Consider the following 24,972-nt stretch of genomic DNA (forward strand, 5'->3'; position numbering starts at 1 on the left):
AAAGTTGTTGTAAATTCTTTGCCCCTTTAAGATGTAAGCATTTCTAAATATTTCTCAACAGCTTTACAAACAAGGACTGTCTTTCTCAAGAACTAAGAAGCTGTCCCTTTGACATACCATCATCAAAGAACATAAAGCCTCTACCTCCTAGGCTCAGTGGGAGGGCGGGAACCTAAATTTAGCAGCATCTTGCTCCAAGTTATAAAAGTACCTCCTGTCATGAAGATAGAGAAATTTCACTTTTCCTTTGGGCAAAGCCAATTAGTGAAAACAGAGAGCATACAATCTCCCTTATCCCATCTCTGAAAAATTTTCAGCCCTTTGTTCTAAGAGAGTCAAATGCAAAGTTCTGGTCTCTTACCCCTAGTGCAATAGCCTTGAATAAATGCTTCCTTTCCTGTTCAACTTTGTCCAGTGCAACATTTTCTTTCAAGGTAGTGATAATGGAGGTGGTGAAAAAATAGAAAAGTTCAGAAAATATTTAGAAGATAGTAAAGGGGCGCCTGGGTGGCTCAGTCCTTAAGCGTCTGCCTTCTGCTCGGGTCATGGTCTCGGGTTCCTGGGATCAAGCCCTGCATCGGGCTCTCTGCTCGGTGGGAAGCCTGCTTCTCCCTCTCCCACTCCCCCTGCTTGTGTTCCCTCTCTCACTGTGTCTCTCTCTGTCAAATAAATAAACAAAATCTTTAAAAAAAAAAAAAAAAAAAAAAGAAGATAGTAAAGCTGGAACATGTTGCATGCCTAGCTGTGGAGGGAAGTAAAAAATCATTCCCAGGTTCAGATGGGTTCTATGAAATGTACAGAATTGTTATCAGGAATATACAGTAGATTTGTAGGGTAAGGCGATGCATTCAGGCTTGGAAACAGCAAGTGTCACAAGACATGTGAGGAGAGGAAACTTGCAAACCTGCCAGTATAAGTAGTCAGAGCTCACGACACAGGACGTGGCTACATTCGCTTGTCTATGCAAGACATCTGAAATCTTGGATGTATGAGAGTGTTCAGGGAAACTGGGTAGAATTGGAGGACTAGAGAGCTTAGATCAGAGCTCCCGTGAAACCCTGACGCTTGAGAAGTAAACAGAGGAAGAGGAAACCATGAAGCACTGAGAACGATCAGCCAGAAAGATAGGAACGCAGAGTTATTGCCAAGTACACAACAGAAATTAAAGACACTGCTAAGAGAAAATGCATTGCCTAGTATAACGCTGCTTGAATGATGTAACTTCATCAGCTTGTGCACACTGCGTTTGTCGGAGTAACCTAAACCAAATTATATCATGAGAAAGGTAATGAGGTCATGTCTTACCATATTTTGCATGTTAATTCAGTATAAATTCGAGTTCCTGAGAGTGCCTTCTGATAATAAATAGGGCCTATTAAGATGTTTCTAATTTTTAAAACAAGCTATCCATTCATGGCATTTTTTCTGTCTTCATGGTGGAGAATATCCAGCTGATTCAGCATTATAAAAAGCCACAAGAAGGATGTTCTCCCAATTACCAACATGATGTTAGAGTGTGCATGGCTATTTCTTTTTTACCCCAAGAAACATCTCCCGTATTTTAACATTTGACATGCTCCCATTCATTTGCTGCTGTTGACGTTTTGAGGTTGTGTCCAGTAACCTAGGCAACTGTTCTTATTTCTGCCCCAATTTACTTCTATGTATAGAACTTACACAGATTCAATGGACTCAAAGATATTCCCTAAAGCAGAACAGACTTACAAAATATATACTCTTAAGGGAAGATAATATTAAAAATATGAGAAATCTTAATCACCAAAGACTACATATTACAATTTCTTGAATTTTGGATCATCAGTAAGTATGACAAATAATATACCTTTAAAAAGGTGGTGTAATTTTATCATACTGAAGGATGATCTGACTATAATCAAAATGATCAATTTCTAAGTTTTTTGTCTTTTTTTTTATGTTATGTCCACTAAACTGAATTTTAGCATTTAGAGATCACAATTTCAAATACTCTCAAATGAAAATCTTGGTCAGTACTGACCTCGATCAGTAATGTTAAATGAGTTCCCTCTTTCATTCCTCATCTACAGGATGCTATCATCAGAGTTTAAATTGTGTGAGACTGAACAAAATCGTCTCTTTAGTTTTGAGACCTATTGACTTTCAAGCTATATTGGCAGAAGGAAGAACCATTAGAACATAAGTTCTTCTTAGGAATAGAAAAATAAAAGGAAATTTTATTTTTTTTAAAATTTTAATTCCAGTATAGTTAAATACAGTGTTATATACTACTTTCAGGTGTTCAATATAATGATTCAACAATTCTATACATTACTCAGTGCACATAATGATGACATACTTTTAATACCCTTTACCTATTTCACCCATCCCCCACTGACCTTCCCTGTGGTAACCCTCAGTTTGTTCTCTATAGTTAAGAGTCTGGGTTTTGTTTTGTTTTAGGTTCGCTTCTTTTAATTTTTTCATTAATCTTGTTTCTGAAATTCTACATATAAGTGAAATCATATGGTATTTGTCTTTCTCTGACTGACTTATTTCACTTAGCATTCTTTCTCTAGATACCTTAGATCCATCCACATTGTAATTATAAGATTTCCCTCAATACAAGGTGACTTCAAATGACTGCTTGAAAAACTGATTCTAACATGCAGCCTATAAAAGTCAGGATGAGTGACTTTTTCTTCTTCTTCTTTTTTTTTTTTTTTTTCCGAGTATGTACCGTAAACTTTGGAAATTAAGCCCTGTGTAACTTGATGAAGGTAAGTGAAGACTGAGAGAAATAGAAACTAATGGATCATCACAATACAAACATTCCACAAAGAAGAAAAACTCCCAGGGCAGGGCCAGGCATCCAATAAAGAAATTACAAATTTGACAATTACTAGGTCAAATTTTCCGTTTTATCTCACTATCAAGAGTTGGTTTTTATGATCACTATTTCAGTTCTACATTATATATGTGGATAAGATATATATATATATATATATATATATATATATATATATATATATATATAAAGTGCCAGCATCATTAAAAATCACATTAATGTCATCTTCCTTCTAATCTCTTGCAGCTGTTTCTGATAAGCTGCCCTCCGGTGGGGGGTGGGGTACTGCTTCAAAAGACTTCATAATAGAATTTCCAGCATGTCAAAATGCTTAGCACCAAAAAACAAAAAACCAAAGGAATCTCATTCTAGAAGACTGAGACCTGTATTTACAAATCTTCTTGAGCTACTCAAAAGGAAGTCAAAGTATAACACCAACACACAATTCTACACTTGTTACGAAATTCATTTTTTTTATATAAAAATCAAAATTGAGGGCACCTGGGTGGCTCAGTCAGTTTAGCATCTGCCTCAGCTTGGGTCATGATCCCAGGGTGCGGGGATGGAGTCTGGCATTGGGCTCCCTGTTCTGTGGGGAGCCTGCTGCTCCCTCTGCCCCTCCCACTGCCCGTGCTCGCTCTCAATCTCTCTCACAAAAATAAGTCAAATGATCTCACAAAAATAAATAAGTAAATATAAATAATAGATAATAAATAATAATAAATAAAAATAATAGATAACAGATCTCACAAAAAATAAATAAGTAAAATCTTTGAAAAAAAATCAAAATTGATTGAAGACTTCACATATGCCAAGAACTGAACTGGAACTTTTCATTTATCTCATCTTCAAGAATGACTATAAAATAGATACAATTACTAATATGATCATCACAATTTTACAGATTAGAAAACAGTTTCAAATATACACTAACTTTTCGGAGATCATACGGCTAGTACTAGGTGGAAACCAGATTTGAATCAAGGCTTATCTAACTCCCAAGTTTATACATCTCTACGTTACAAGCCAATACTAGCAAAGGCAAATCACTTGCTCACCCATTCCACTCACAAAACTCTCTTTCAATCTTGTTTTGTTGTCGTTGTCTTTAAGTTCATGCTCAGCATGGGGCCCCACATGGGGCTTGAACTCACAACCCTGGGATCAAGTCAGATAGTTTACGGACTGGACCACCCAGGTGCCCATATTCTCCTAAAACCCCAGGTAGGCATGAAAAACATACTTTGAGCCACCACTCTGAGGATACTTTATTTCCTGAAAGTCTCTTGTTCCTGCTGCTCCTCCTGCAGACAATAAATAATTGAGACAATAAATAAATGAGGGAGGAAATCTAGGAATTGGAATGTTCCCTCTATTGAAGTATCACAGAGACTAACTGGATAAGAGACTGAGGAGTAACTGCCTCACTTCTCCAGATTCTGTGCTTGGAGGTCCGGTATTGTCCTATAATGTCTGCCACTATCTGACTCTACCTGATTAATATTCGACTTCATCAAGGTAAAATGATCCACTTCATCAAGGTAAAGGTAAAGGGAAGAGACTGACAAGGTCTGGGCATCATTATGTAGTTTTTAAATTGTAAACAATAAAATGATTTTGTTATTGATGGACGATTGTAGCATTGAGGCATTTTGAAACTTGTGAGGCTTAAACAAGTCTGATACTTAAGGTTTATGGTCTTCAGTTTCAGGAATCATTTTTCTAGTAGATAAATGATAATACCAACTCCATAATACTGGCTGTAACAATAGGAGGGTAATGAGATCTTAAGGAATGGTGAGATTCTAACCCAGCTTACAAGTGTGTTACACTGGACAGAGTGTGGTTCATGCCAGAAGACCTGGGATTTGGTTCCAGTCTACATGATTTGCATAAAGTACTGAAATCCTTTGAATTAAATTCCCTAGTTAGTATAATCAAGGGAAAAAGAAAAATTCCACAGCTTTTGTTAAGTAAGACACCAATTTGGAAATATTCTGTAAGCTATAAAGTGTTAAATGATAACTGGCACTGTTCTGTTTAAATAGAAAATATGAATTAGCATGTATTTAGTATAATCTTTTAGAAAGCTTTTAGGACTTACCAAAAAGTCTTATTGCCAGTAGGTTTAGAAATTTGATGATCTTAACAGGAATCTATTTTCATGTCTCTTTCAAATTTGAGTTTTTCAGATAAAAGATTTCTATTTTATCCTTGCTAAGAGCATGATCAGAATAAACAATAACATCTTTAAAGAATGTTCTGTAAATCTATAACAAAATCACACTCCTGTATCACTGTGGAATGCCTGATTACTGGATATAACCACAGTATTGGTCTAGTGAGTATTCATGTTTAATAATTAAGATAATCACTAATTTCCAGTGCTGTTCCTCTGCTACTTCATAAGGCATGCACTGTTGGTCTTTTAGTATTTCGCTCTGATTGACTGTGGACTCTAAATCATTATTTGTTGGTTATAGACCTTTACAATGCCCAGTGGCATTTGCTACTGATGACAGCTATAACAGATGATGTTGAGCCAAAGCTACTGGGAGTGAAATGCAAAAAATAAAATGATAATAAATAACTGTCACTCCATGACTAAACAGTGCCTGAAATTAGTTCTATGGCATGTTCCATATAGCAGAGTCTGCCTAAGCCAAGAACCAAAAAGGCACTTAGCAGCAAACAAAAAGGAACCCAAACACATGTCTTGTTCAGAGACCAGAAATTCCTCATTGAGCATGGTATGAGTATTCAAAAAATTCTCAACAGATTCCATTTCAAAATCTTATGGGATCTTCTCAACCTGATGGTATCTGGGAAATGTGTCAAAGAATAGACGGAGCCCAATGGATGGAAACTTCGGGAATGCTGGATAGAACACAGTGATAAAGTCTCAAATGGATATGAGACTGAACATGGAAAGATAAGCATAGAGGTACAATGATAGAGAATATGGGGTCTGTTAGGGGTGCCAGATGCCTGAGAGAAATCATAAAACCTGTCAACATGAACATTTTGCTCAGGTGGTTTGGGCGGGGGACAGTCTGAGCTGTCCTGCCACGAGCCCCGATTCTGTAGGAATAAACTCACAGATCAGGTCTTCAGTAAGAGGTTGCTATTTGAGTTAAATTGTCCACGCTGTATAATAATTACTCTTTAAATTTTAAAAGAAAATTTGTATCCTTCCTCCAGTTCTCAGACCACTATAGCATCCTTTCATTCCACTGATGGTGAATCAAGATTATTGTGGTGGTGGTGGCTTGTTTGCTTGTTAGTAAAAGATTCATTCCACTAATTCTATATTTTGAGTGAGTTGACATGTGGTAATCACCCAGGTTCTTTGTCTGAAAACATAACCCACTTACTAGACAAGTTATATAAATCTGCGCCTCAGTGATCTTATTAGTAAAACCAGGATAATGTATCAGTATATCAAAGTTAATGTGATAATTAATTATTTTATGTACTGTGACTATCTTTTCTTCTTTTCCCTCAAAAGCAGAGCCTAAGAATGGGAAGTAGCTGATGCTGGGATGAAATCTTCAGGAACAGAACTAGAAGCTTGGGAAGACTGGATCAGGAAAGAAAAAAACAAAAAACAAAAAACAAACAAACAAACAAAAACAAACCAAAAAAAAAAAAAAAAAAAAAAAGGAGAACAAATCCAAAGGTATATTATCAAACTGTTCACTGTGGTGTGAGGTGTGCCTGATCCCCCTGGGAATCCTTTGGAGACCTTGGCAAAATGCAAAATGGTTCATCCAGGGAAAATACGAGTATTCATTGAGGTTGCTCTGTGGAGTGTTAATGTTTCACATAGGATTGTGTATGTATTAGAATATCTGATCAGCTTCCTGAGGGATTCTACACAGCAATTTCAGAGAAGCCTCAAGGCAGGAAGTGAAGAAAATCTAAACTACTTGGAATTTATGCAGGGAGATTTACTAAAGCACAGAGTGGCCAGGTTGAATATAACGTTGCTCCCAGTAGATTTGATGGTTAGGGATCTATCTTGCCAAGAGACTGTAGTGAGGTTATTGCCCAGGGGCATTCCAGATGAACTGGCCTGTCAGGGAACTGTGCACAGTGGAACACAAATCCAGAATACAGAGCAGCTCCAGGGTGATTTCTACATGGTTAGAAACAGCAGCTTCTATGAAAGATTCTTAAGATCCAGGGCTATCGAGATCATCAACTTCTTAACCTACAATAGTCAGGTTGCCATCTAGCTAGCTGGCCTGTAACCTCAGCCAAGAACAAAAACACAATCAAAATAGTAGTAATAAGAAGCTTATTTTCTTAGCATATGAATTTTAAGGTTTATAAAATACTTTCATTTACATTAGCTTAAAGTTATCAAGAATGCTTGAGAAGGTATGATAATATTTTTCTCATTTTCTTTTTTTTAAGATTTTATTTATTTATTTGACAGACTGAGATCACATAAAGGCAGAGAGACAGGTGGGGAGTGGGAAGCAGGCTCCCTGCTGGGCAGAGAGCCTGATGCAGGGCTCCATCCTAGGACCTTGGGATCATGACCTGAGCAGAAGGCAGAGGCTTAACCCACTGAGCCACCCAGGTACCCCTATTTTTCTCATTTTTCAATGAAGAAATTTGAAGTTTCTAAGATTTAAGGTCTTTATTGTCTACATGTGATGATCCAGAATGAGAACTATGGTATGTTTATCCTAATCCCAGCATCCTACTAAGGCTACCTTTATTTTAACAAAATTTGCCCTTATTAATTACCTTTTAAGTCCTGACAGCTACCCTCCACCTCCAGTGGCTCAGCCACAGTGAAGTGAATCACTCACTCACTTACCTGAAAGCATGAGCAAACTATGTTATTAGCAAAATTTATTTCCAATTCCATTGCCATTTGGAAAAATTTCCTTCTCAACAAAGATGCCTACTAGATTAGAAGGAAACTTCTTTCAGATGCCGGGTGCCCCCAGACAGTTCCCAACATGAAGTGGCTTCTGGAAGGCTGGGAATTAACTCAATAACCAGCATGGAATGCAAGCTCAAGAAAACCACCATTTCTAATAAAACACAGGAGTTGTGACTAACATATATCAGTTCTAAGTAATCTGAATATTTTAACACGTGGAACTTTCTTAAATTTATCTTTTCCTATCCATCTCCAAATATAATGTCACTGAATTTAAATAATTAATAGTAGTAATAAGTGATGATAATTATACTATCCCTAAGACAACTACAAAGAATAACTCATGATTATTGAGAACTTACTATGAGCTAAGCAGTGTGTTAAGTGCTCTACTAATTAACTGAGTTATCCCCACAATAGTTCACATATAGAAGTACTTGAAGTATCTTCACTTTACAAATCAGGGAACCAAGTCAGAGAAAGACTGAATGAATTTTTTATGTGACACAGAAAAGGAATGGCTAATTCAGATGTGTTCTAGTCTTAGCCACTATGCTATATCACCTGACTTTCAGACCCAAGTTCTGTAGTTGGTCTGCAGTTGCATACTGTCGTTGACTAGCAAGCCAAACTTTCACAGATTTCCAAGTACTGGGTATAAGTAAAGTGAAATACAATGCCACAGAATAATTCAGAAGTCGATTATCATCATTGGAGGCATGTGTGTGAGTGTGTGTGTGTGTGTGTGTGTGTGTCTGTGTTGAGGGTAAGAGAAGGTGGCATTGCAGAAAGGAAGAAACGTATAGGGGTAGTTTCTCAGAAATACACTTTTTCTAGAATTTAGAGTTCTATAAATCTAAAATACTATAACTTCTTTGTTTCTCTTTTCTACTTTTAACAAATGTGTACACATTTCAATTCCTTATTCCCATGACTGGTATAGAGATTAGACGGGGTATGGAGTAATTTACTACCTGGCCAGAAATGGTGTCACTGTGAGTTTTCAATGTCAAGGAAGCAATTCCCCTCGTGCTACAGCCCATGCATTCTGGGGTTCATTCTCCTGGGCTTTGCGAAACTGGCTCCAGATCCTGGAGTCCCTCCTATGAGAGGCTGCCTGATTGACAACAAGAGGGCACAGCCTACAGCTCTCCTCCCAGGGAGCTGACTTACCCTGTCAGTTTTCCCTTCGGTCTGAACGCTGGTGTGACTGCGCACCTCATGTTCCTCTTCCAAGTCAGAAACATCCTCCAGTTCCTCTGGGGTCTATAAAAAGAAAGCAAAGCATTGCCGGTGAGAATGCAAAATGGAAAACAGTCTGGCAGTACCTCAGAAAGAAAGCACAGAGCTACCAATATGACCCAGAAGTTCTACTCCTAGGCATATACCCAAGAGAAACGAAAATAAGTGTCCACACAAAAAGTTGTAAAAAGAAATGTTCTTAGCCTTGCCAATCGTAATAGCCAAAAAGTGGAAACGGCTGAGGCATGCATCTACTGAGGAATAAGCAAAATTATATGGAATAGACTATTATTTGGCTAGGAAGAGCAATGGATGCTGCAATACATGCTGCGACACAGGTGAACCTTGAAGATTTTGGGGTAAGTGAAAAGTCAGTCACACAAGTCCGCATGTTGTGTGAGTCAATTTGTACGAAATGTCTGCAATAGGCAAGTCTGTAGAGACAGAAATTTGACCCGGGGTTCCTAAAGGAGGGGGAAGGAGGGAGGGGGCAATGACGACTTCTGCGCATGCGTCTCTCTCTGGGATGCTCGCAAGGTCCTGGAATTAGATAGTGGTAATGACCGCAAGATCATGTGTGTATACTAAAATAACCCAGTTTTACACTTTAAGATGGTGAATGTTAGGTATATGAATTATATCCCAATAAATTCTGAAAGAAAAAGAAAGCAAAATAAGCAGGAAAGTTTTTCTCTGGGTGAAGAGCGATTTGGCTAATCCATGATGTGGTCATCACATACCAAGGTGTTCACATGTGATAAATGGATGGTGTAATTCTAATTAAAACTATATGACATGGAAATGGTACCAAAATTACTAAGCATTTAAATTTTCTAGGAAATTAAAGAATAGATATTTTAACTTCAGTGTCTAAATAGCTAATCTACTTCCATTTCCTTTTTTTTTTTTTTTTTTTCAATTTCAGCTTAAACATCTTGTATCTGGGTGGTGTCGGGCTCCAGAAGACCTGGCCAAACCTTCCTTCCCTGACCCCTCCACTTCCACTGTGCTGATGGTGATCATACCGAATTGCACACTGCTGCTGAATCAGGCAGCCAGTTGTTGTTTACCCTGTGATGTAAGGACTTGGTCTCCTGGGCTTACTGTCGTATCACTACAATGAAATCTCTCCATGTTTTTGAATCGCTGAAGCAAAATTATCAGCGATAGCTGAAAAGAACGTTGGATATGAGCAAAACAAAAGATATCAAAGGCAATAGCACACACTCATTCTCACCGTATCTCTACTGTGCTTCCATTTTCCATATTTCAAACTAATTTTTTTGTGTTATGCTGTAGTATCCAATCTTAATCTTAAATATCTAATCTAATCTCACTTAATCTCTTCTCCTTAATTCCACTGGGGCAATAATTTAAAGATATCTGTCATTATTGCAAATCCAAGTAAAAGTACTTAACAAGAATTAATTCGATACTTGTTTTCATTTAAATGATGTGTGATTCATGTAATACAGAGTCTTGGTAAGAAATCCAGAAATCAAACAGATTTCGTGAAAAGCTACTGGATGTGAAGTGGGAGATCTCTTCTTTACACCTGGCTGTTAAAGACTATTCAGGGACAGGGGATGCCTCCTCAGTCTGGCCCTGGTTTCCCTTAAACCTTGCTTTGCACACAGGTCCTTTGTTTATTTTCAGGGCTGTGGAGAGTTTACCTTCCCTTGGGACCACTCCAGAGATGGGAACTTGCCATAATTAGCTAACATTGTGGAGCAAACTACCTATTTCCTACTACTAATGGCCTTAGATTTGTTCCCATCTCACGATTCTTTAACCTGCATTTTCTTTGCTTTCTAAGACTTGCACTTAGCATCACCAACTCTCTCCATTTATTTCAACTGACTCCTATTGGCTATTAATAGCCCCTCTTGCCAAGGTCTCTGATGTGCTCGAGTAACTGTTGTGTATCTTTATCTCTGCATGCAGCTCCTTTTTGCAGGAACTGTGTGCAGTTATGCTCACTGGGCAATTTATTCTTTTCTCTTAGGTATTAATACCATAAGTTTACCACTGTGGAATTTCTACACAATCACATGTTTTATTATTAGCTGTTTTTGTGTATTCTTCCCACCTTATTTGAGAAAGGGTCTTTGCAATTTCCTTCCTGGATACATCATCAGCCCCTGAAACACCCAAATAAATTCAGTTGATCAGATTTCTTTTCTTAGGTCTTATTTTGCAACTGATGGCTGCCTGGTGCTACTACTGTGATCTGTTCCTTATAAATGTCTGCTGTTAATTTCTTGGATTATACTCTCCCGTGAAGTGACATATAACTTCATCATTGATTCCGACATTTTATTCAACTCAAAATAAAGTGATTTAACAGAAACTAAGAACAACTGCTGCTGTCAGAAGTCACAAGTACCATTTTTGTTGGTGATACCACAGGAAGAGATAAGCCTACAATTTACACCCACATATTTCTGTGTTGGGTTTTTTCCTTTTCTTTTTTTCTTTAACATAGGACTGACCTCTTCTTTTCAGGAACAAAATCAGTGGGGGAGTGTTCAAAACATTTGCTGGCAGCATTTTGTATTCTGTCAGGCAAGCAGTTAGCTAGTATTGCAAAAATAAAAAGTTGAATATACAATGTTATTATACAATGTTACTGGTTAAGTGGAAACTAAGACAAAAAGAGGAGCATTCTAATCACTTTTGAGGTGATACATTAACACCTGCAGGTCTCAAGACAAATAATAATAGAGCAAACATTGTAAAAGGGAGAAGGAAACTGGGGTTACCCTATATTACACACTCTGAAAGATAGCTTGCTTCTATGCATCCGGTAACTTTGGAAGGTGCAAGCATCTGGAATGTGTATGTGTGTGTGTGTGTGTGTGTGTGTGTTAATCAAGTTTCATTCTAGGGAAGGCGAGGCCAACTACCTTAAGACGGTGTCATGCAGTAGAATGACCCAATAATGTTGAGTAATACAGACCTAAATTTGAATTCTGGCTCTCCAATTAGTGATTGTGGGGCTTTGGTATTTTGTGTACCATTTTAAATGCTGGTTTCCTCAGAACAAAATTTTAGATAATAATACCTAACCCTGAAGTGTGTTGCTAGGCTCAGTTGAACTAAGACGCGTTAAGTAGGGATTGCTTAGCCCATAGACAGCTGGAACTCAGGAAAAGTTTGGTTCTTTCTTTCTACTGCTTTTTCACCTCTTCCACTCTTCTATCCCTCATCCCATCAAAACCCTTTATATTTTTGGATAAAACATTTGTAGTAATTTGGATACTTTCATTTTACTCCGAATTTGTTATTCTGGTTTGTTCTGATGCTTACTAGCTGATTCTAGTTACATTCACCCCATTCTGAGTATCTAATGTCCTATGCTACACAGGGATTAATATAATGCCATACATACTGCTTTCTCCTAAAGTCCAAGTAAAGATCTTTTTTGATATAATTTTATTCATTATATAAGAGTAAAATTATTCCTTAAGCTGGGCCCAGCAAAGATTCACTTTCACATATATTCTTACTGATGATGGAAATGACTTCCCCTCTCCAAGATAGGCTGTCCTTAAACCAAACCAAGATTTTTTTCCCCCCCTGGAATGAGGGTTAATAAAGTCAGTCATTACTCATTTATTTCTCGTATCAGAATTCAGATACACTATTTCATGCCTTTCTATTTAATTCTTATTTGTTGTGAAGCCTTCCTTAGGCAGCTCAGAGTGATTTGAAATTAACTTAATTCCCTCACCTGGTAAAATGGCAAACATATTACCTAATTCTTAGGATTATTGTGAGGATCAAATAAGATGATGAACTGGACCATTATTTAGTGAATAGAAAGTACTGAAGTTTAATACTGTTTATGATTATTAAAAATTATTATTATTAATTTTATTATAAGGCCCCATTTTATTTTTGCAAGAGAGGCCAGAAAAGGTATAGAACTTGGAAATACTCAGGCTGAGATTTTCATATAGAAACTGGAGCCACAATAAACTATAGTGGCACATTAAACTTCAGGGTCACCATAAATTGGTGGTTTTAATGCATATATATACTTACTGAGATAAAAATGACTGCATTTATATATATATCTTTTATCTCCCAAGGCACTTAATGCTCTCTACGGACTTTATCTCCCTAATTCTTTCAGCATTCCTAGTCAGACAGTCTGCAGTATACTTAAAAATTCACAGGCACAGACTTTATAATTATTTAATATTAAAATATATAAAAAAGAATTTTGTAGTCTCTTAATAGAAAAATGAAGGAAAGGAAAAGAGAAAATTAAGAAAGGAAATTAAAAAAGGAAAGAAAAAAGAAAAAAGTAGTCTAGGAACAGGAGTCATACTTGACATTTTCCTCTCAAATTAAGATTGAATTCTAAATCCTACATATGACTTAGTCGTAAATCATATTTCTCTGAGTATCCATCCCTAGCTCACTATGGTCAAGTAATTGTTCCAGAGGTGTCGGGAACAGTCTTGACACTCTGGGAATCTATTAGGAAGGGGGCTATGGGGCATCTTCTTCTGAACCAGGCAGTGGGAATAGCATGCTGAGTCAGGCCCTCCCAGCTGAACTGATAGCACACGACGATTTTGGAATGTCAAAGTGGAAAGTCTATAATTCAAATACATTTTTATAAGAGGTTTAGATATATTAATAATATATTATTAATTATATACTATTATTATTACTATATTGTTAATACTAATAATTTCAAATTCTAGAAAAGTAATAATTGCCTTTTTTTTTTTTTTGCTGGAAACACACACAGGCACCTTTTCTATTCCTCAAACATGGCCCACTCATCAGCCCATTCCTCATCAGGCTCTTGGGCTCTTTGTATCTACTGTTCTCTTGCCTGGTGAGTTCCTGGAGCTCTTACATGGCTGGATCCTCACCATGGGAGTCCAGTAGGCCTATCTGCCGCCCTATCCAGTCATCCCCTCAGTCTACCTAAAAATAATCCCTCCCCTTACTTCATTTATTTATTACATCACATACACATTATTTATTACATAATAAATCACATTTATGTATTACATTTATTTATTACATCAATCACATTATTTCTTTCTTTAGCTCTCGAAAGCTGATCTTAATTCTGATCATAACCTGAAATTATATTTTTTCTTTTCTTTTGAGAGGGAATATGTTTTAGTCTTATCCCATTAGAACATAACTTCCATGAGGATAAGGAGATTGTCTGTCTTTTTTATTACTCCGAGCACCTTAAAACAAAATATACTATGCTTTCAGTAAAAAGATCCCAACTGAATAAAGGAATAAATGATTTAATGACACATAAGCTTTGGTATCAATGTCAGAAGAATGTCATGGAACATTATTAAGCTATAGATTAATGCTTAGTTTTTTCCGACTTCTGCCTTCAGTAAGTGTTGATTTAATGATTCCTTGCTTAAGGGAAGGTTTGAGGCAAAGATTCCTCGATTGCATTTTTAAAAAAATAAAGATTATGGAAGTTAAGAGAGAGTTCTTGCATAAACTCAAGATTCTCAGATTTGGAAGTCTAGAAAAATGTCTGAGTATCCCTCTGAAAGTTCAGGATGGACATAAAAGAATCAGAGAAAACACCATCTTCTAAACTCAGACCTGAGTTTCACATATTCCCATAAAGTATTTTGGAAACAGCAAGTAGGAAACCTGAAGGAGCTACATGTGCTAGGACAATGGGTATCTGAGTGGTAAACAATTTGGGACAATGAAAAGTAATTGATGGGTCATTCTGACTCAGAACGACCCATTCAGAATGGGTCATTCTGGAAAGAGTCTCAGTCTCCAAACTTGGCACTAGGGACATCTTGCTGTAAATAATTCTGGTTGCAAGAGACCAACTTGCATATTGTGGGATGTTTAGCACTATCCCTAGTCTCTACCCACTACATGCAGTAGGAAGCCTCCCAAGTTGTGACAATCAAAAGTATCTCCAGACATTTCCAAATGCCCCCTCTAGGGGTATCATCCCTGTTTGAGAACTACTGATCTAGAACTTTGGTTCACCTGGTGCAACACAAGTGATAGAGGTAAAGAGAAGTTTGTCTTCTCTTTAAATGACTATGTTTAAATTCCCCATGAACAAAGATAAAACCAGATTAACTTAGGGGGGAAAAAAAAGTCATTTTTTTCTTCTACATCTGAGTTTGTAAACTGAAATTCATACCCCCGCATAGCACCATTATGGTTACCAGACAGAAGAGGGCACTGTTTGTTCATTTTAGTCCTAAACAAATACCTGCAGGACTATCTCAGAAGATTTATGAAAATAAAATCACAAACTTGGTCGCCGTTGTACTGTCAGCATTTAATGAGCTGCTTTCATTCTGCGGTACTTCTTTCAACTTTTATTAATAATGAAGAAATGATTACCTAAAGATATGCACTGATAATCCAAGTCTGATCACTAATAAAGAGGTTAAAAAAAATCAAATTAAGTCATCTCAACTAACGTATTTGAGTGTCTATTTTTTATGCATAGAAACAAGCTATTATTCTAGATTCTAAGGATCTTGAGACAAATAAAACATAATCCTTCTCCTCAAGAGAAAGAAAGGGTAAGGATATTAAATGGAAATAAAAGATATTCCCTAGAGTTATATGGTTTGAGACTGAGAATGAATGATGAGACAGAGAAATTTCCTTAGAAATGTCAGGCAGAAGGCAGGAAGGAGTGTAAAGTACCTCAGATTAACCTGGGGACACACTTCTTGTATTATCAGAAAGTTGGTGGGGTTGTGCTATTGTGGTAGATTAATGAATTTGAAGTTAGGACACCTGGGTCTTTATTCTAACTTTGTCACCAATTAGTTGTATGTTGTTAGAAAAATGTCATAATTTTTCTAGGCTTCAATTTTTTCATCTTCACAATTGGGAGGGGAAGTAAGTAAAACTTGATGTTTTCTGTTAAGTCCCTCAAATTTTAAGATTTTATGAGTTCATGCTTAAACTGAAAGAATAATATTAATGTGGAAGAAATGATTCCTCAGTACTAGGAAATCTCAATACTAGAAGAGATCTGATAAATCCATTGATTTCAGTTAAACAAATTCACTCCCGTTCATCATATTGATTAGAGATATAGTTCATTCCCTGAACAAAGGTATCTTCACGCTCAGATAAGGAATGAGAAGGTAGCTAGTATTATTCTGTTTTATAACTCTAGTCCCTAACACAATGCTGGCAAAAAGTAGATACACAATAAATATGATTTTTAATGAATTCATACAAGGAAGAAAAAAGAGAAGGAAATAAAGAATAATGTGAATAAAGACATATATCTCTATTTGCCACATTAGATCATGGGTGGATTTTCTTTTTATAATCTTTCAAAAAACTTTCAAAACTGCCTCTGTGTACCATTATCATCCCTCTATGTTCCAAAAGCCATTTCCTCTTTCCCAACATGCTAAGAATATAACACCATATAAATTATTCTATATGGTGAAATGAAAAATCCTGGATGAGTATTATATGCCTTAAAGGCTACAACAGTTGAAACATAGTTTGACACAGCTAAGTTGCAGAATATATATATATAATATATATACACTTAAGTAAGAGGAAAGAATACATCTACAATGTATAAGAGCGTATCATTAAACATGTAGTCAAAGAGCACAACTTGGGCAGATAAATCCTGAACATACAGAATACTGCTGACAGAGGAGACACAATCTCAGTTTTTCATGTATTTTCTATGAAATAAGTCTCTTTATTAGTTTGCTACTTAAAAACCTATCCAGGCCAGCAAACAATCAAATAGTGGATCATACAAAGGGCCTTGTAGTTGAATCTGGATTATGATGATTATCATAAGGGGTGATCATTACAATCTTTTAAGTTTATATAAGGCCTTTTTAAGGACTCAAGTAGTGATAGAATCACACAGTGTCAAGTGTATTTTAGCCTTAACTTTTCTTTCTATCAGGAAGCTTGTGGCAGTCGTGCCTCTGTTCCGAAGACACAAATGAGGCTAATAACTGTAGAAAAGCACACAGCAAATCAGCAAGAGGGTCATAAATGAAAGTGACATCATCAATATCCTGGTACTTATTCAACCACCAAATGAGCTGGTGATCCAGCTCCAATTCCCAGGACTACATGTCTAATTCGTGGAAACTGTCATAAGCAGTATTCCAGTTGACATTTAAATAAAGATATGAAAGACTAATGAAGCCATAAAGAATAGGGTTTGAATGAAAACATATTTTTGGAAATTTCAAGTATGAGAAACACCCTGGATTAAGATCAGGATCCCTGACATTCTTCTTTTTTGGAAACAGAAAGGTGAGGTAATCATTTTTAATCAAGGTCTTAATATTATTCATTAAAAACACTCTGCTGGGTTATTCCACCTTCCTTTTCTCGTTCAATCTTACCAATAAACCTGAAGAGGCAAATGCTACCATTTTAATGTCATAGTTGAGGAAACCGAGCCCTGGAGTTAACAAAACCCATCCAATGTTGCACAGTTAATAAACCGCTACCTCAGAGTAGGTTCTATGCTTGTTTTATGAGACAGCTCTGTAGTCACAAATGCATGGTTAATGTGGGAACTGAGTAGTTAAAATTTACAAGTCTAGAAAAAAAGCTTCAAACAGCACAAATATACTGCTTATAGAGCAAGGCAGGCCAGGTACTTTGGGGTTGTGATCAGCAACACATCAGTAGATTGGTCCTTAATCTCCTCCTTCCCCCTGCAGGATATAATTTCTAGACCTCAGTAAACTTGGCATCTGAAGTAAATGGATGGTTCAGCCTTTCTTCATTGCCCCACTGCCACCTACCTTGAACCATATATTGTATTTAGAAACTCAACTAAAAGAAATACTGCTTATTTCTTGGGATGGTGCTCTGGCTTCAAGTTATACCAAACTTGAGATGAATTCAATTTTGGTCCCTAGCATGAGCAAAAGGGTGCTGATAAATTTGAAGGGAAAAAAAAAAAAAAAAAGCTTCTGAGCCATCCCTCCCCCTCCCTCTCCCCCCTCCCCCCTCCTCCTTCTTCTTCCCCTTCTCCTCCTCCTCCTCCTTCTTCTTCTTCTCCAAATTCTATGTGAATTAAGCTATTCAGATCAGCAAAACTATGAAAGGTTTTGGACAGAGCTCTGAGTTTATATCCTAATTCCAAATCATGAGCAGAAAACCCAAGGTAAGTATCTTACCGAAGTTCTTATATTGAGGCAAAAACTGTGATAGAGCAACTTATAAAGACTGAGAATCTGGTTCTAGGTCAAATGCTCCCTTTGATAGCTTGTGACCTTGAACAAATACTTCACTTGATGAGAACCCAACTTCTTTTGAAGTTAATGAGAAGGACTGAACTACATGATTTTAAAAATCCCATTCAAGGGGTGCCTGGGTGGCTCAGTGGGGTAAAGTCTCTGTCTTTGGCTCAGGTCAAGATCCCAGGGTCCCAGGGGATCGAGCCCCGTGTTGGGCTCTCTGCTCAGCTGGGAGCCTGCTTCTTCCTCTCTCTCTCTCTCCCTGCCTCCCTCTCTGCCTACTTGTGATTTCTGTAAAAAAAAAAAAAAAAAAAGGAATCCCATTCAATTCTATTGTTCACTCTACAAGTCTATTGCAGGTTTGTTTACAATGAACATTGAAACAAAATGATTTTTTTTTTTTAATGTGAAGTAGCAGGATGCCCTTTTGAAATGCTGCATGCAACTTTAAATCACAAGTTCCTTTCGACTTGTAACCTCTCAGGAGGTTTAACACAACTTTTTAAACTGGTTTTATCTAGGACTACATAGGATGATGTTTCTTCACAGGCACTAACTGATGATCCCATAGAGAATTAAGCCAGAACAATTACTCTCACTGCTCTGTAGATGGGAGGTGTGCTGTTGTTGGAAACAATACAATAATAATAGCAAGAGGACTTGTGGAGGTGATGGTAATGATAGTGGTGGCAGCAGGAATTGTGGGGTAGTAGTAGCAGCCACAGCAGATGACTAATAACCACACTTGACCTTCAACTTTTAGTATAAACACTGCTACCATGGAAACCAGACAAATTTTACTGTATTCTCACCTTTCCATCAAACTCTATGCCAAATAGACTCTCTGTATGTGAATTTGTGTTCTTACCTTTAGAAGAGACAGCTGACAAGAGGTTATCTAACTGAAAACTTATTCATTTTTCTGTTTCTAAAAGCTTTTCTACAGTGCCTGGATAGCTCAGTTAGTTAAGCAACTGCCATCGGCTCAGGTCATGATCCAGGGGTCCTGAGTTCGAGTCCAACATCAGGCTCCCCTTGTGTTGCAGGGAGCCTGCTTCTCCTTTTCCCTCTGCCTGACACTCCCCCCGCTTGTGCTCTGTGTGTGTGTGTGTGTGTGTCAAATAAATAAATGACATCTTTAAAAAAAATGCTTACAAAAATTAAAATAACAATTTCAGAGGGGCACCTGGCTGGCTCAGTGGGTTGTGTCCAACTCTTGATTTTGGCTCAGGTCATGATTTCAGGGTTGTGAGACTGAGCCTCACCTTGGGCTCTGCACTCAGCACAGAGTGTGCTTAAGATTCTCTCTCAGCATCTGCCCCCCACCTTCCTCTACTACCACTCTCGCTCATGTGCATGCTCTCTCTCCCTCTCAAAATAAATAAATAATTAAAAGGGTTTCAGAGAATATCTAATGGCAAAGAAAATGCACTCGATACACCTTTAACTTAATGTATACATGCATATATATTCTAATTATATAAAACATTACATATATACCAGACAGAGAGTTGTGTAGTATTTTACACTTTTTCTTCTTCATACTGTTTTATTAAAAAAATTTAACAATAAATTATTACCTTTATCATCAGGAGGAAAAAGCAAGCAATGAGTTATAAGAAAGTCTGCTTCAGGTTGAATGTGCCATTTCAAGGACATGTCAGGAAAAAAAAAAAAAGAGCAAGATTGCAAAACTCACTGCAGGGAGAACTGGCCTTGTCACTTTGCAATAGGTCTGTCAATGGGGCATGATACTTGAAGCTGATGTGGACACAGACAAAAGCTTTCAATAAGGGGGAGGAAAATTGAAGCATATGTTTTCATTATCAGAGTAAACACTACAGAAGACTGTGATAGCAGATGCAGAGAAATATCCCATACCTGGTCTCCATGCTAAGTCCCCATTTTCCATGGTGTCCTTTTTAGCTCTGTGGATATGTAGGAGCTCTTATTTCATTATTTCATGTATCACATTTTCAGTGTCCTGGAAACTGGTTTTACAAAGCGTTCCTCAACAGAGATTTTGAGGGGGAAGGAAAGCTGTGGTTTGATTTCCCAGTGGGGATATATATTTTTTAACCTACAGCAAATCTTTTACTTCCAGAAATTGTTAAGGCAGCCAGGTGTAATATCAATGGTCCTAACCAAATTCATCTATCTAGATTTGCAAAGTAATCTCAGGCATGGTAATAAAGCAAAAAACAGCCTGCTGTGTTCCAGCCACGGATATTATGTAAGGCGATGGTGTCCAGACCTGACACTTCTATTTCACTGAACTAAAAAATGGAAAAATATGAACGAAGTTGCACATTACTGAGGAGATGTTGCTCAGGAAGACAGTAATTCAGATCTATATTAGAGTTTTGTACATATTATTCAGGGTTATTGGATTGAAGTTTGCTTTATGGGACATAAGAATTCCCTGCACGACTAGAAAAAGGTAGCTTAAGTTGGCAGCTTATATATAAAGTAGAATACTAGAATGCAACAAAACAAATATTTGGACAACCCCTAAGGAAGAATTATACTCTCTCTATAAAGGGATTTTTAAGTCCCCAAACTAAAAGGCCTATTTATAGAAGCAAGTGAGTACATCATTGTTGAAGATGTCGTCCGATGTAAGTGACTGTGAAACTACCTCATGGTAAATGCACCGTGCTGTTTCTGCACAGACCTGCCCTGATCAATGGAATTAGGATGTGCAGTAGAAGCAAAACGAGTAAGGAAATTAGATTGAAAAAATGTCCATGTGTTCCTCAACACGTTCAGCATATACATACCATAGAACCCAGTCACTTAACTCCTAAATATTTAATGCAAAGAAATGAAAACATATTTACACAAAGACTTGCATACAAATAAATGTAACACCTAGTTTTGTAATAGCCAACTAGTGGATACAGCTCAGATATTCATCAGGGGGCTAATATAACCAACCATATGCCCATTCAGTATGATATTATTCAATGATGAAAAAGAATAGAATATTGATACAAGTAACAACATTTATGGATATCAAAATAATTTTGATTAGCGAAAGAAGTCAAATAAGAGTACTTACAGTGTAATTCTATTTACACAACCTTATAAAAATTACAAAGCAACCTATAGGAACAGAAGTCAAATAGCTGGTCATTTGGGTCTGGGGGAGTTAATGATTAGATTACAGTTTTAGATTTTGAATTATATGTCCCTTATCATGATTGTGGTGATAGTTTCTGGTCTATATATTTTAGTCCATAAAACATACCAAATTGTATGCTTTAATATGCACAGTTTTTTAGATTCAACTTCACATCCATTGTGCCGTCAAAATTTGCATTTATTTATTGAAATGCCTATGTAGACATATATTACACAAAGGAGCATTTGTTTGCTTAGCCCAAGACTGTACTTATAAGTGGGACTATGCAACATGAAGTTATTTCAGATGAGTTCATGAAAGCAGGAATACTGTAAGTTGTGTTTAATCAATTAATCTTTAAACTATTTTTTTACTATTTAATAAAATATATTTCAACTCAAAGTGAGAGGCCATGCATTTAATAAAAAATGTTCAATTTTTGTTATAAATATTAATTTTAAATGTGAAACTGTTACCAAAAATGAGCTTCAGTTAAGGGCTCTAATCCATGGGTCATCACACCAAGGGTGCTCAGAAGTAAGAAAGAGTACATGTTTAGTAAGAATAATGCCAACTGCGGGATTTTCTGTTTGTACATGAATATGAATATCAAAAAACCACTGATGAGAATGACAATATATTCCAGCAGCAATATGATTTTTCTGTCGCTTAACTCTGTTTATAAAATATCAAACCAAGCCTTAAACTTTTTTTTTTTACTTCATTCAAGGCAATGTTTTTCAAAAAACTTGGTAGTAGTTAAATGAAATTATAGGATGCCAATACTAACAATATTATCAATAATACAACAAGGTAATATGAAACTTTTAGACTAAATCATAAAGTTATGAGGATGTGCATGTGTATGTGTGTATATGGTTTGAAGCACAGAGAGTCAGCACCTTATTCCACCAGGAAGTAATTCTACTCAGGCTGACCGTCTAACCATCATAGCTTAGGTATCACCACGCTTATACTCTGGAGAACTTAATCCTTGACATGTAAGCAGAAGTTGACCCATGCTATTTCAGAAAGGTATCGTCAAACATCTGTTTAAATATGCAGAATTAAAGATAATTATATACCTACACTTCCTATTGTATATGACTAATGTGACTATATGTTTAGTTCATATTAAAATAAAACAGAGTAAAAAAATAAAATAGTAATTACAAATGTTCACTGCAATAAATACAGAAGGCATCTACTGTATTTTATCTGCTTTAATGATGTGTCACTTTGTCTTTTTTCCAGGTAACCTTCCTTCCATTAGTACTTCCTTCTGGATTTATCTAGAAGTAGTCTTAGATGTCATCAGATGCAAACCATGCATGTTGTTTTTGAAAACCACTCAGGCTATCTTAGGTGAATAGTATTAATTTGTCATCTATTTATTAGACTGAAGTGACATAATAAATAAAACTAACAATAAAATATACTATATATAAACAAATAATTTTTTTTTAGAGCCTGACCAAAAAAAAAAAAATCCTAAGCACTCTTCAGTTGAACTATTGTCTTTTTATTTTTCAACTCTCACCTTTTATTATCTTTCTATTTTAAATAGTTTAGTATGCCAATTATTTCCTTTTCCAATATTTTCCTGTCTTAAAAATTCCTTTTCCCTACAGATCTCATTGCCTGACCAGAGACCAGAAGTAAGATATGGTCTCTAGAAAGGAGACACTGTTCTAAAATTAGTTTCACGACAGGAGAGATTTGGAAACCAAATCCCTGCTATCAGTGGGTCAGGGTGAAGTAGTATGCCATGTTTTATCTAAGAGAATTAGCTTTGGTTTAATTAATCTCAATGACTCTGGGCTGTGTATGTATGTGTGGGTATGTGTGATGCTATTCTTTTAAAACTTGAAGGTATCAAACATTGCTTTTTATTAATATTCAAAAAGAGAACATTTTCAAATTGAGTTTACATTCAGAAGATATTCTGGATTACTAACTAGGTATGAAATGTAGTATGTTCAAATGTTATGGGACTTTCACTGTCATCAGTCATAGGAGGGCATCATCTTTATGAAGCTAATGCAACATAGTTTAAGTTCTGTGTACTGAGTTTTAATCAAAATTACATGAAAATTGAAATATATTATTCACATTCTCCTATCAAGATACATCTTTATTTGCTCAGTGGAAAACTTTTTGGTTTATACAAAATGTCCTGTTTGATTTGTTTTGCTAGACTCCATGAGCTATCCTGTATTATTTTACCACTAATATTTACAAATTGCTTTAACTACATACTGAATTGAACAGTACAACCAGTGCACCTCGAGATTTTCCAGGATCTTGTAAACAATTTTTTCTTTATTCTTCATGTCACTTAAGCATCTTTTGACCCTACCAAGGAATTAGACTGTCAAAATACCATTTTTATTTCAGACCTCAACTCTGGACTCTTTGTATAATGGAAGAAAAATAACTCACATATTATAAATCGAACTTAATAAGGAGTAAGTTCAGTGTTTGGGGTCAAAAAGTCAGGATAACTAGCTTTTGCTTCTTGGTTTTTCTTCATTCATTCACTTTTTATTTAATAAGTATTCATTAAAATGCCATATAATGTGGTAGTTGCTAATTATAGATGACCAATAAAGAACTGATATTGTATCAAACAGGTTTTCCCATGCAATTGGATAATATCACTTATTCTCTGACTATGAAAAGGTTATTTGGTGTTGGTTTCATGTACCATAAAATAAAAATAGCTATCCTTGTCTTCTTCATGTTTTACATTTTACTCCTTCTTCATCAAGATTTTATTATGGTTAACTCAGTTGATAGATGTGGATTTAACTTTGCATATACATAATATAAGGCACACTTTTTTATATGAAGTTAGCTTTATAAAGTCTCTTTCTCAGTTCAGGGCACATAGTAGTTTCTCACTAAAAAATTCTCTTTTTTTTCCCCCTCTCTTTCCTAAGATTGAAGTATAGGAGATAAATTAAGACCATGCACAATAGAATGAAAAGCATACTGAATTCTAATTCTGATACACCACAGATTAGTTATGTGGCATTGAGAAATATATTAAACTTTAATTTTGATAACCTTTATTATAAGGTTGCTATAAAAAGAGAGAGAGAACAAGCACTCACATGAACACCAGGCATCATGTCATTCTACCTAATGTAAAGAAATACTACCTACTATGTCTAATTAATAACATTCTTGGAATGACTAAATAAAGAATACTAGACCAAGTGATTCCATCACTTACTGACTAGGAATGTTGATTATGTTACTTTAAACTTCTAAAGTCTAGATTCCTCAACCTGTATAACGGAATTATTTCATTATATCTGAAAGGACTGTAAGGTCTCAATGAGTAAGATATATGAAAAATATAAAGGTATGTTATGAATATCAATTGGGGGACAGCTGTAAATATAATTAAGAAATCATTAAGTAGGATCATACTTTTACTTACATTTTCTTTTGTTAGATAATTGAAAACACCCAGACGAATCAACTTTCAAAGAAGCTAAGTTGGACTGAGAGAAAGTGTGAAATAATTTTTAAAACCTGAAAGCTTCTTCTTTTAAAAAGCCATATGGAAGGAAAAAAAGAAAGTCAGAAGAGAGAGCAAGAGGGCAGCAGAGATCTGAAAGGAGGTGAGAAATGGTTCAAA

The 24,972-nt window shown here is 36.2% G+C and overlaps 1 protein-coding gene across 3 annotated transcripts in view; it reads right to left on the reverse strand.

Moving 5' to 3' along the window:
* The window catches only part of CTNNA3 (catenin alpha 3), a 1,840,263-nt gene that overhangs the window by 167,952 nt on the left and 1,647,339 nt on the right, over positions 1 to 24,972 (reverse strand). For all 3 annotated transcript variants that reach the window (XM_082714750.1, XM_082714748.1, XM_082714749.1), the window contains exon 14: positions 8,898 to 8,990. In XM_082714750.1, the coding sequence (XP_082570876.1) occupies positions 8,898 to 8,990 (93 nt within the window). The remainder of the gene's footprint in view (positions 1 to 8,897; positions 8,991 to 24,972) is intronic.

Source organism: Mustela nivalis, assembly GCF_964662115.1.
Source record: "Mustela nivalis genome assembly, chromosome: 2".
Lineage (NCBI taxonomy): Eukaryota > Metazoa > Chordata > Mammalia > Carnivora > Mustelidae > Mustela > Mustela nivalis.